Below are 13,909 nucleotides of genomic sequence, written 5' to 3'. Positions count from 1 at the left end.
TTTTAAACCTGCAACATCCTACCACAAGGTACCAACCACGGGGAGACACTAGGTATCAAGCAAAATGAAAATGTATCAAAGTGGGCCACGTTATCTTGAACAACCAAGAGAAACGTACAAGGGGAGCTCATAAGTCATTTCAAGTCAACAATTTGGTTCACACAGGGCAGTAGGCACTTTTCTATAAAACCCCCACTGGCTTCTCCTTCTCTTCGCTCACTCTAATCAATTCCTATGGCTCGCCTAGCACACCTCGCCAACCTCTCGATCTTGGTCCTCCTCCTCCAAATGCAAGCATTTGCCGGTGCACGTAGAGCGAGAGACGACGATGAGCCCTTTCATTTGAAAAGGAAACTTCTGAAGAATGGCCTCGGCCTAACTCCACAGATGGGGTAACAATCTCTTCTTCGCAAAGTCTTTAATTTTCTCTTGCTTCTGTCATTTGCTCTTGGACTCTGATAGGTGAAGTTTGATTTACAATCCCATGTCGGTTTAGTTCGTATCTGGATTCGCATAATCAGGGTCGGTCAGCAAAAAAACTTCATTCTTCTGAGAATCACCAAAACAGGAACTCATGAAGGGATGCAACTCATAGGCAGTATCATAAGCAATGTCATAGTAGCTAATCACATGTAGAGCTAGGAAACAAGCCGAGCTGCCCATGTCTCGATCGGCTGGTAAGAGCTTATTCAAACTCATAAAATATGCTCGGCCAATTAAATGTGAACATAGGTATTAGGCCCGTTTCAACTTGTAAGAAATATATTTTAGATATATTGTACATGTATTTTTTTCTATTCTTTCAGCAAGAAAATAGTGTATTTTTTTCTATAAACAAACCTGCTCGAACATGGCTCAGTTAACTTGGCTTGGCTCACCACAAGAGTGAGCTTGAATACTTTAAGCTGGTCTCATAAAGCTCGTTTACCAGCCCTAATCACATGGCAGCGATCTTGGTCCTCTTCCTCCAAATCCACCCCGTGTGGTTGGTGTTATGGGTTTGCTAATGAGATTGCTCATGTTTGGATCTTAACTCTCTTTGGGCATGACAAAACACTTTTCTTTATAATTATATATTGGTGTAAACCGGAATGTAAAAAAAAAAAACACATACTGGTAGCTGCCATAGTAAAAATGAATTAATGGAGAGTTGTGCTTGGCTTTCTCCTCAGCCTATCGATGCCCACCATTACTGTCAAGTTGATGATGAGCTGAACCCTAAACCCAAATGAGTGAAAGAGAACACTCGACAAGCAACCATGCCTCAATGTATAGTGGGAAGAGACATGCATATGTGAACCCTTCACATTCAATTAACCCCCTTCCCACTAATGCTTTCATTAAGAGTGCCTTTGTGTCAAACTGGGTTACACATGGTTGGACCCGATCCGAAATATCCAACGTTATAATATTTTAATGCAAAGGTTGGTGGCTAACGTGCTTACAGTGGGAAACACTTTTTGTTGTTTCCGGTGGCCCAATTGATGGGTGGGCTTCGCTTCCAGCTGAGTCCACTGTCTATATCTACAAGTGGATCCCACCCGGGCAGCTGCCATCTTCTATTTGTGGGTGTACGGACAATTGGATATGGGGCATTTCTGCAAGCAATGGAAAATATTAACCAGAATGGATTTTCTAAAAATGCAGTGGTAATCAATCACATACCTTCATGGGAAAATGGGTCGCCCCACATTGCTTTGTTACGGAGGTTCACGTGGGGCCCACGTTTTAGTGCATAAAGTAATGTTTTCGTATGAAAACCTTCCTTAAGGCCTCCCTAGAGAATCTCCTTTCCATGGGAAAATGTGCAGCTCATAGGGGCTCAGTTGTTTCTCGGAGAGGGTGCCTTTCATAGGAAACACACTTCCCTCCCCTCCCCTCCCACTCGACAGCTTCTTTCTTTTGAAAGAGTCACTTTGGAGGAAAGTTCAAGAAACTATTTTTGACAGGAAAAATTACTTGTTTTTGCATTTATTATGTGGTTCCCAGCACATATTTCTCAAGGACACGTTTGTTTAAGGAAGAACCCTGTTTTCTACGAAAGAAACTCTTTCATAAGAAAGGGCATGACCCCCACTCAAGAAATGCCACGTTCCCTTGAAAGAGACATCCAATGGGAAAAGTGTTTTTCCATGAGGTGAGGTGTGAACCCATTTTAACACGAATGATGCTTTCTTGCATTTATAATGTAGACCTCACCGCATATTTCTTAAGGAGATATTGGTTTCAACACGTAAAAAAAAAAAGAGGTTCACTTTTCTATAAAAAGGAGACCACTTCCATAGAAAAAACGCATGCGGCAAATGCAAGTAATTGCGATAAAGTAATCTTTTTTTGAAAAGCAAGTTGGGGTCAGGCAGACCCCACCAACCACGCGGAGCCCCGTCGGCCACGACAAAGGAATCCAACATACCCTAACCACTACAAAACTTCCTGGGGATGTTTGTTAGACAGTATTAACGCTCAAAAGCAGTTTTACATATTAAGTATGGTGCTATTGAAGGCACAGAACTATTTACAAATCACATTTTTTTTAGATTTTTTTTTTGTACATCAAACCTGATGGATGTGATCTAAAAGGTTTGTTTATTAGAAAATGAGTTTTAAATCATGTGATTGTAACATGCAAAAAGGGTTTTTAAGAGTTTAAAAAAATCAACGAACGCACTAAAATTCCGCGTCTCAAAATATCATATTCTTATGTTGTAGGAACATCCAAAGTTTGCTCCTCAGCAAACAAACCATGAACATATCTATGTAGTCAGATTGAGTCGATAAAGCTTGGAACCAATGATTTCCAACTCAATAGTTTCATGCCTTCAATAGCACAAAATATTAACCCTTAAAAATGTTTTCTCATGTTTTCACGTTTGTCAAAATGTGACAATGTAGGGAACTTTCAAATTATAAAAGACGAAGAGAAAATAAACAAAACAAATGTGGAAGCCAGATAATTAGAAACAACCATCCGTGCTCATTTTAAAACCTTCAATGATTTCATCAATTGTTGTTTTTCTGCAGATGGAACAGCTGGAATCATTTTGCTTGTAACATCAACGAGAGCCTCATCCGTCAAACTGGTAATCTAGATTATCTATATTGAACATATTCATGGAGTTAGATTTGATCAACACGGCTTGCTCTTATGAATTTCCACTAGTTGAGACTGTATTTAATATTTTTTCTTATATATATATGTGTGTGTATAGCTTCCAGACCATTTATCTCTCAAATCATCTGTAACTCCTTTATTGCATGTGTTTTTTTGTTTAATCTAAACCCGTAGATGAGAGCTCTAAGCCTTATTTAGTAGAAAACATGTATTGGTTTAAGTAATTTTGATGTTTAGATGTATTTTTGGCTTAATAAAAAAATCAATGGCATTTATTATACCAAAAACTTGATTAACTCAAAATCAAGAATCATTGTTAAATTAATTTGATCCAAAGCATACTTTTTAGTAAATAATCAATGATAAATGCATCTACAACTTTGGATTAAGCAAAAAACTTGCACAAATATGTTTGTTAAATATATATATATATATATATATATATATATATATATATATATATATATCTAGAGAGAGAGAGAGACGAAAGTAATTCAACATTACCACTCATGAAGATCAACAAAATGTTGAACCCATGAACTGAACAAGAGCAAAAGCCAAAACAAATAAAGAAAGCACAAGAGAAAAGAACATCAATCCACATGGTATATAGATTATTATACTACTGCTGGTATTGTTAAGCCCATTTTGTCACCAAGGGGTGGGTGCTTCGACTAATAAGTGATTGGTTTTGAATGTCAGCCGATGGCATGGTCTACACGGGGCTGTCCGCACTTGGCTATCGCTATATAAACTTGGGTGTGCATTTTTCCTTTCTTAATTCAATTCATTTATTTATTTCCTCTGGCATTTCTATAACAAAAGGTTACTGCTTGCATAAACGTCTTCTTTTCTTCTTCTTCTTCTTCTTAATTGCTATAGATGACTGTTGGGCGGAGCTAAACAGAGACTCTCAGGTATGTACGTGATTCAATATGGATCCGGTTGGCTCACTCCCCGTGAGTACCGTAAGGACAAGAACAAAGTCCTCAACTCTAGGGTTTTAGGCCTTCACTTGATAAGAACACAGGCTAGCTCGAGCCAATAAGAGGTGGGTCAGACTATCAGTGGACTCACAAGACATTCCCTCTCTCTAGTCAGGCTCCAGTGGGGCCCGACCAGAGCCAGAATTAATCAACCGGGATGGAATCCACTTGTTCTTTATCTTCATACCTTAATGTCATACACTTTGTACGACTATAAATTGTGGACCCATATGGGTTAATGGGTTTGGGGTTGTATCTGATCAGGTATAATCAGGTTGGCTTTGGGTGTGACTGGAAAAAGTAGACCCATAGAACTTAACAGGTTTGAGTATGATCGGTTCAGGTTTTAACGCGTTTGGGTTTCATCTCGAGTTTTGATATGATTGGTATTCTAGATTTACTTACCAGCCAATAAAAATATGTAAATTAATGGAATCAAACCAAAGGAGAAGTTCCAAATGTATCGTAAGCTTGAGTTCATTTCCTGTCACTTCACATATAAAATGTGTTTGGGTGCATAATTAGCTCGGGTTCAGGTTAGGGATGGCAATGGACCGGGGTGGGGGGACAAGGTCTCCACCCCCGCCCCATTTCAAAATCCGAACCTCCATCCCCGCACGGGGATGGATTTTAACCTCCACCCCCATTTCATGTCCTCCATCCTCGGTCCAAACGGGCGCGAGGTGGGGCGGGGCCCCGTTTCCCCTTTGTCTATAGTCATCCCTCGAAGGATTGGGGATGGGGCAGAGTGGGGCAAGGTGGGGATTGATACGGGGACGGGGCGGGGTGGAGGAAAGCGTAAGTCCATCCCCGCACGGGGATAGATATTAACCTTCATCCCCGCCTCCATCCCCTGTCCAAACGGGGGCGAGGCGGGGCAGGGCCCCGTTCTCCCCCGGTCCACTGCCATCTCTAGTTCACGCACGCATCAAGTTCAGGTTCGATTCTCTTCAAGAATAAAACTATTTCGGGTATATGATCGGGTTGGTTCAGTTTTGCTGTATGGAAAACCATTTGGGTTTAGTATAAAAAATGGGTCAGGTGCAAACAGGTTGGGGTCTTTATTTGCAATACACAAGACCTGACCTGTTTTCATTACGTGTCTTTTTGGAACCCATGAGTGCAGTCAAATTGGATCGAGTCAGGTATAATTGGTTCAGAATGTCAGGTCAGGTCGGGCATATCCAACCCAGTTACACCCCCAGACCTCCCCTTTCCCCATTTCAACTATAACCTCCAAGAGGTTGTACTTGTAGACTGGCATTTAAACAGGCAAAAGAAATTTCTCTCCAATGTTCCAAATCTTGGATTTGGCATTTCGTTGCCATCAATAGGCTCCCAAATGGAGCCTTAATGAAGAGATATCTATGTCAACAATCTTCCAAAAACAAAAGTATTAATGGGTGTCATGTTTTATGGGGGAATACAGGGCAACCTGGTGCCGAAAGCCTCAACATTTCCCTCGGGCATCAAGGCTCTTGCAGATTATGTCCACTCGAAAGGCCTCAAGCTTGGAATTTACTCTGATGCCGGGTATGAGCAGCTCTCTCTCTCTCTCTCCTTAACCACATGGGGATTAAGGCTCAAGAGCTGCTCTTGGCATGGCTCATAAAAGTCTTTTGAAACCCATAAAATAAGCTAGGGTAGGGGTGGGCATTGGGCCGGCCTGATCCATTTACTATTTAAGATGGGTTTTAGCCCGATTCTTAACCGGATCGGATTTGAAGAGAGACCCATGGCCCGGCCCATAATTGGCCCAATGGGCCAATGTGAAGCGGGCCGGGTCTGGGCGGGCCCAAATAAGACGATTCCAACACAAAACAATCCTAGCCAACTGTGTGCGTAATTAATGTGATTTGGTGCAATTAATTATCTTTATTCGGAAATTAGTGCAAATAATAAGGTAATTAAAAGTAATTAACAAGTTTTCATGTACCCAAGTTACTATGTGATTTCTAGTTTTCATAAAAAATTAATTTTACTTTTTTTTTTATAACTCAGACGGGTCAGCCCGGTAGCCTGCAAGTCGGTTCGAGCGCAGCCCGCTAGCCTGCAAGCTGACTCGAGCCCAGCCCGCTAATGGACCGGGATGGGTTTCGGCCCGGTTCCTAATACGCTCGGGCCTAAAATCCTGGCCCATGGTGGGCTGGATCGGCTTGTCCCATCTGGCCGCCCGGCCTTTTGCCCACCCCTAATTGTGTGTGCAATTAATTATATTTCTCCTAAAATTAATTCAATTAATTAGGTAATTAAGAAGTTTTCATGTACCCAAGTTAGTATGTGATTTCTAGTTTTCATAGAAAATTAATTTTACTTTTCTTTATTTTTTATAACTCAGACCCATCGGGCCAGCCTGGTAGCCTGCAAGCTGGCTCGAGCCCATCCTGCTAATGGAGGTGGGCCGGGTCGCCCGGCCCATTGCCCACCCTTAATTGTGTGTGCAATTAATGTGATTTGGTGCAATTAATTATCTTTCTCCTAAAATTAGTGCAATTAATTAGATAATTAAAAGTAATTAACAAGTTTCCATGAAACCAAGTTACTTTCAGGCCCATAGGGCCGGCCCAGTAGCCTGTGGGTTGGCCCCTAGACCGTGCTTTCGGCTCAGTTTTTAATCAGCTTGGGCCTAAAATCCTGGCCCATGTCGGGTCGGGTCGGCTTGGCCCATCGGGCCGCCCGGCCCATTGCCCACCCCTAAGTAGTTGGTGTCAACAGGTCGGGTTGGTTCAGACCAAAGTGAAACCAGATTCAGACCTGATTTGAGATGCTGGTACTGGGTCTGCACTCAGGTCTAAATAAGAGAAACCATACCTGAATCTTATAAGAATTACATGAACCACACCCGAAAAAATAGTATATTTTATCTTTTTTACATTGAAAATTTGTGGATCTTAGTCGAAACTCGGGTCTGGTATGCAATTTCACAAACCATATCTGTCTCCTTTTATTAATCGGACCCTTTGGATCCAACCCAGATTCTAATCGGACCTTCTTATTTATCACTAAACCTTGACACTATAGGGTCTGGTACGGGTTGGATCCGGGCCAAACCTGACCCATTGACACCCTTAGGCACAAGCAGCACTTGAAGCTTACTGAGCCGAGCATGAGCAAAAGGTGTATGTCTCAGCTCATTTTCGCCTTGACTAGGATTGGAGTATTCGGCATGTAAGCAACAAGTTTAGAGTTCGAATCTTACTGTTGGGAGTAAGGTCAAAAGCTCATTTTCTTTCATTTTTTGGAAATGTAAAGGAGCTAGCTTGCTTTCAGCTCGTTTACCTCAAGCTTGCATATGAGCTCAAACCTAAGCTTGAGATAGGGGCTCAGTGGGTTAGGTTACATTGTCGACCGTATTAATAAAGATGTCATTTTCTATGCAGCGGTGCTGCTGCTGATGACCATCTATCTCAAATGGACACCACACCCATATCAAGAAACTCGAGAAATGCTAATATGGGTGACTGTCAAGGGTGGCTACATGCCCACCTTGCAAGGATGCTTCATATAATGTGAAGCCATTAATAAAACTGAAGCATGGCTCCAATGATGCATTTAGATGAAACCAGTTGCACAGAGCATGTTAGCAGTTGCATTAATCTTCTATCTTGTTGATGATGTCATTAGGACGCAGACTTGCAGCAAGACGATGCCAGGATCACTTGGATACGAAGACCAAGACGCTACAACTTTTGCTTCCTGGGTAAGGATCAAACGCTCGTAAGCTCTAACTTTCGACAAAAAAATTGGTAGCATATGATTTTATTTCATCAGGGGGCGTTTAACTGCTTGTCCAAGCTTGGATAGGACAGTGTGTCCAGCACAGACAGCACATAATTCTTATCCAGGACACACTGTCTCGACACCCCCATTTTTATTGGGTGCCTACCGAAGTTACGACCCCACCGCACTGAGAAAGGGGTTTTCGGGGTAGTTTTTGCAAATCTGACTCTGCAGGCATTGTCGATTTGCTATAAAATATCACTTGGATTGTGTTTTTTGAATTAAAAAACTTGATTTTTTAGCTTTAATATTTATAAAAACTTGTACAGTCGATTTTCAAACCTTATATAAACCTACCCATGTTCTGGAATCAGACGATCCAATGGTTCATTGCTATAACACACCTATAATCAGATTTTCACAAAAACATGAAAAAAAAAACCTTCAGAAGCCCAATGGGCTGGCAGCAGGCACGGATCAGATTAGACAGGTACCCCTACTAATTTCTTGGGAAGTGGCATACTTTTTCATTCCAAAAATTTAAGGCACTGGGCTTATATGATTGCTTATTAGGTTTACCAGGGAATCAAGTGATTGTTGTATATCATCCTTGACTTGCTTTCGTTGCAATGGATTTTTTCAGGAAGTAGACTACTTGAAATATGACAATTGCAACAATCAAGGCATCGATATCAAACAAAGGCAAATTTTTTCTTCTTACTTTTCTAACAATATTCAATGATTTTCCTCAAGCTTTTAGTACAATTGCAGAGGCCAAAAGATGAGGAGGTATAGATTTGAACTAATTGGTTACTGTTTTGATGATATACAGGTACACCAAGATGAGTAATGCTCTTCTAAAGAGTGGGAGGCCAATCTTTTTCTCTCTGTGCGAGTGGTAAGAGATACGTCTCTTTGTGCTTCCAATTTTCTTAGAAGATTACGATCCTTCTTTTTATTTTTATTTATGGGATTAACAAGCAGGGGTACTTAGGCAGATATCCCCACAGAAGGGATTTATAATGTTTGACTACAACTCAGAATCCGGAAATAAATGGAAATTCCAAACTTTTATTAGTTAAATTCACATTAGAGCTAGCTAGAATTATGAGAAATTGCAGATCTTTGGTGGCAATTAACACTGTGAAACAGGCCATGGTTACTTTGGATTGACAGAAGCAGCTTTGTTGGATCAAAATGTACTTTGTAACCGACCATTAATTTTTGAAAACATGCTGCATGCAGGGGACAAGAAAACCCGGCCACTTGGGCTGCTGCTATAGGAAATAGCTGGAGAACAACTGGGGACATCCAGGATAGGTGGGAAAGGTAAGATTGATAGTCTTCCGCTCATCAAGAAGCCAACTCTAATTACAGATTGTGCATTTCGTTTGTTATTTTAGTTTACACCATCACTTGGTTCTTCCATGTAGATCAAATGTCACCATTAAGTATAATTAGTTTCATAAATACCAGTTACTGCAAATATATGATCAAAAGGAATGGATCTGTTTGGATGCTGGTCTCTACTGAAATTCAGTTTCAATTTTTTTTTTCTGAAAGAAATAAAATTCAATGAAAACTGGAAAAATTAAGTACAGAAACCAGCACCTGGAACTACAAAAGCACCCTCATTACCCATGTAGCTTTATTGTAAATTTCAGTTTTAAGTTGTATGGATTCTGATATATATGATCCACTTTTAGTTCGCCTGCTGTTGATAATCAATGTTTGATGAAGACATTTTACCTTTCTACTTTTCAGTGTCACCTCTCTGGCTGATCAAAATGATCAGTGGGCGTCCTATGCTGGACCAGGTGGATGGAATGGTAACCTCATTAGACCATGAGAAATCAGTTGTTATTTTTTAATTTTTTTCATTCCGACGGGGAAATCGCCCCAGCGGGGTGCAAACCCGGGCGCACCCCTCAACCCCAGGGACCCACCAGCTTCAGCTTATGCAACAAAGGGGATAATGCCTGCGGGAATCGAACCCCGACTGCCCGTATGACAGTGGAGGCATGTTCCAACTGCGCTAAATTCTCGGGTCTGAGAAATCAGTTGTTTTACCTGAGAGAGAGACCAGATTATTGCAACGTTGCTGAAACCTTGCCCCATAAATTGTAGGAGTGCATGCAATAGCAGTTAAATAATGGTGACCATAAAACTATTCCCTGAATGAATTAGGCACCTGAATGACACTTTAATAATGAACTACCATTTCAAACTTATATTCAGCTCAGCTTTTTGCAACTCATCAAGCATTTATTAATTAGTTGTTTCATCCTAATAATGTGGGGGTTAACATTCGACTGGTTTTGCTTTGTGGAGTAAGATCCGGATATGCTTGAAGTAGGGAACGGTGGCATGACTTTGGAGGAATATAGATCACACTTTAGCATCTGGGCACTAGTGAAGGTAGCCCAAACATTTATCTCCATAATTTCTGTCTCATTTCAAAGATTCTAGTACACCAATTGCTGAATTACATTTTTTGTGGACATCATTGTATTCTTCTAGGCTCCCCTCTTGATCGGCTGCGACCTTAGGTCGATGAGCAATGAAACATTGGGACTCCTAAAGAATAAGGAGGTGATTGCTGTTAATCAAGGTATTGAGCATAGTAATTTGTTTTCTGTTTAATGACTTGTTCTTACAAGGCGATCTTAATGGCGTGTTGGTGTGAGGTTGAATGATTATTGACATGATTTGTTTTACTTAATGCCATAGACAAGCTTGGTGTTCAAGGCAAGAAAGTTAAGAAGTACGGGGATCTAGAGGTATGCATAGCAAGCACCACCTTCGATTGTTTGGCAGATGCCATTTCTAATGTGATGTAAATCCGTCACCAGATTTACATAGAAAACTACCACAAATAAGAAAGATCTAAGAAATTTAAATAACAAGAAAATTTCTCATATCAATATGAACTGCTTAAACCCTAAGCTTTTTCATCTTCTTGTAGATGTGGGTTCCCTAATTATGATCCAACTACCTACCTTTTTCTGATAAATTTTCAATTAAAACAAACTTATTCTAAAGATATGGATAAAAAAGAATGATCTAATACTCATACAAATATCCAAATAATCTAAATTTAAATAAAAAAAAATGGATCCAAAGTTATCCAATGGACCTGGGTCGCTCAGCTTTGCTCCTGCATCTTAAGAGTATTGCAAATTTCATGTGATACATTCATGGCATTAACACTTTAAAAATTTAAAATAAATTTCTATTTCTTATACTCACATATTTTTTTTTTTATTTTCTTTAGATTTTCCACAAAAAACTTTTAATTTATCATGTGAATTTCCTTGTTCGAGAAAATCCAGATATCTTCTTATTTTCAAATTGCAATTGCCTCATTTTCTCACTAGCCTCCATTGATTACTTGTTTATCAAACTGTGATCCTCTCCAAACTGAAGGTATGGGCGGGCCCTTTGAGTCGAGGAAGGGTGGCGCTTGTGCTTTGGAACAGAGGACCTTCCCAATCTTCAATCACTGCAAAATGGGAGGATGTTGGACTGAATCCCACGGTTGTGGTTGATGCGCGGGACTTGTGGATGGTAAGGATATGATCTTTCTCTATGTATTTATTTTTGTACTCCTCTCAATTGAAGTATACGAGTTTACTCATCATGTGCGTGTATGGTGTTGCAGCGCACAACCACAGCATCTGTGAGAGGAGAACTAACTGCCATTGTGGACTCTCATGCATGCAAAATGTATGTGCTCACTCCCCGCCAAACAAAGTGAAAGTGAAGAAATAACAAGAAAAGTGTCACTGAGCAACAAACAGTGGTTGCAATTGCAAGATGGAAAATTTTGCGTGTAAAAGAAAAAGTTGAACTTCTCAACAGTGTTTTTTAAAGAAAAAAATGAGTACCAGTATTTTTGCTAGAGGCCAAACTCGATCGTTGCTCCTGACTTGTACTCATGTGGATGGCGGCAAGACAAGTAGTTGGATTGTCCCTTTGACCAATTACGCTTTTTCTCAGTGATGATATGAGAAAGTAGCAATACAGCACACACGCTTCTCTGCTGTTTGACTATAATTGCTGCTGTGATTTGACTGGTTTCTTAATGAAATATTTTTCTGTCAAAAAAAAAAAAAAACAATATAACACACTTATACATGCACACACATGGTAACATTTCTCATGGAGATGTGACCATCTAAATGAGCTGAAAATTGTAGTTGGAAGTTGCTTGCCCAGGGGTAATGTTTGCTACCCGCATGGGTAAGGAACCTTCTAGTGAAAAAATGCAACATTTTTTATTTTATTTTTTTAGTTTTTTTACACGTGTTACCCTCCAGATTAAATTTAGTAAAAATTGACTTTTGAATCATGTTTTTCTGACATACATGTTGGATTTTACCGGGGTTGAAAAATCAACAGCCTGTAATGTACTAAATTTTTAACCTTCAAAATATATATATTTTTAGGTCAAAAAATTGTGATCCAAGGGTTGATTCCTATCCTGCTGAACACATCCATGAGGTCAGATTTACTCCTCTCCTTATGAGTTTCAACTAAGGGGCTCCCTACCCATGTGGATAGCAAACGCTAACCCGTTTCCCTATTTGAACCTCATAGAAGTATTGAGCAGGGTCCAATTGTTCCGGATCAGCTTTTGAATCATGTTTTCTTAAACAAAAAATACAGTTATATGACCAAAAGCCCGATTCACAAAGGAATAACAAAGTTATGTTACTCCTACATATTATGCTAAAAAAACAAGATCAATGGAAATTAAGCAAATTCTAATGGATAAAATTAAAGCAAATAACAAGTCTCAATCCAATCAACCTCTAACTTAGAAACCCCTATAATAAGTGTTAATAGAAAAACATGAGAAACCCTAAATCTATTTTGGATATAAGATAGATCCATTATATTAAAAAGATCCAAATATAAATAAAAGCCTAAACTAAAACTATATCCAAATGGATCTCTTGGACCCAGGCTGCATGCTGCTCCGCTCCAGCATCATGATTCCAAGCCCATTTGTTTTGTCAGTTTGATGCATAACAAAATCCATAATTTCTTGAACTTTTAAAATTCCTTGTACTAGTGGGAAGTATTCAAGCCTGAACTTTTTTATTTTAATTTGACTTGCAGAGCCAATCCTATGCACCAAAGATTTTGAAATGGATAGTGAATGGTTGTTCACCTTCTCTCCCCACAGAAAAAAGAAAGGAGAAAAAGAAAGAGGGCCAGTTAATGGATTTTCCTGTTGTCAAAATCAGACTTTGAATTGAATCAGTTTTCTCAAAAAAACGTGAATCAGTCTATTAAAAGAACAAGTTAAACAAAATTCAATATATATATAGTTATGCATAACTAAGCATACAAATGGAGGCTGCTCCTTATCACCAAAGCGATTCCAAATACCCTTCCTTGTTCAAGGTGTAATTTGGCAAAGAAACCCCTATTGAAAAGGTTTCATAATTTATGCAAAACCACTTTTTTATAAACATCTAATTAGTCATTAGCGTATGACCTAACTAAGGCATGAGTTTCCAACAAACCATGGTAGATGCAAAGTATGCACAACAGTGTGCATCTATCTTCGAACGAGGGTAGCGCTTTCTCCATAAAAAAGAATAGGTGTTGTCGATTTTTTTAAAAAGATGATCACCGAGCTTAAAAGAGCGTAACGCTTTTTTCGTCAAAGAAAAGAGGTGCTGACAAAATTTTTGAAAAGATGTTCATTGAGCTTAAAAATGCATAACATTTTCTCCGTCAAATAGATGAGGTGCTGCTAAAATTTTTGACAAGTTGCCTTCTATAGTAAAAAGAAACGTCATGCTTTCTTTATCAAACAAAGGAAGTGTTGCCAAATTTTTTAGCAAAATATTTGCCTAAGCTAGTATGAATGTCACGATGATGCCTTAATTGTCAGAACCTTGCCTAGATGACTCATTCTACTTTCGCCTTCAAGGGCACCGTACTCGTAAGGGCCGATGCGCCAGAGTAGCTATTGAGCCTTGATTAGGATAATGCTCGTTGTGTCTATATATGCTAAGCAGTCGATCCAAAGTAGTCATTGTCTATGCATGCCCATCTAAAACACTGTACTACAATA

General features: G+C 39.6%; 1 protein-coding gene across 1 annotated transcript; it reads left to right on the top strand.

Annotated features, from left to right (window-relative positions):
* Positions 1-234: 234 nt before the first annotated feature.
* Positions 235-11,727, top strand: LOC149842339 (alpha-galactosidase-like). The gene is made up of 15 exons (XM_090000640.1): positions 235-392; positions 3,022-3,080; positions 3,815-3,871; positions 3,995-4,029; positions 5,528-5,631; positions 7,723-7,798; positions 8,462-8,520; positions 8,651-8,716; positions 9,064-9,147; positions 9,583-9,647; positions 10,154-10,236; positions 10,339-10,429; positions 10,549-10,598; positions 11,245-11,385; positions 11,480-11,727. Exons 1-15 carry the CDS (start codon positions 235-237, stop codon positions 11,573-11,575), a joined length of 1,224 nt encoding a protein of 407 aa, XP_089856766.1. The 3' UTR covers positions 11,576-11,727.
* Positions 11,728-13,909: the final 2,182 nt, after the last annotated feature.

This window comes from Nuphar pumila, chromosome 3 (genome assembly GCF_984573655.1).
Source record: "Nuphar pumila chromosome 3, dmNupPumi1.hap1.1, whole genome shotgun sequence".
Taxonomy (NCBI): domain Eukaryota; kingdom Viridiplantae; phylum Streptophyta; class Magnoliopsida; order Nymphaeales; family Nymphaeaceae; genus Nuphar; species Nuphar pumila.
This window is presented reverse-complemented; position numbering and strand designations above follow the sequence as displayed.

Bases quoted from the DNA above. Each gene is read 5' to 3' on its own strand.
- LOC149842339 (XM_090000640.1), top strand. From the start codon at position 235: ATGGCTCGCCTAGCACACCTCGCCAACCTCTCGATCTTGGTCCTCCTC. The intron at 10,237-10,338 runs GTAGCCCAAACA...GTATTCTTCTAG, and splicing joins GCATCTGGGCACTAGTGAAG to GCTCCCCTCTTGATCGGCTG. The intron at 11,386-11,479 runs GTAAGGATATGA...ATGGTGTTGCAG, and splicing joins ATGCGCGGGACTTGTGGATG to CGCACAACCACAGCATCTGT.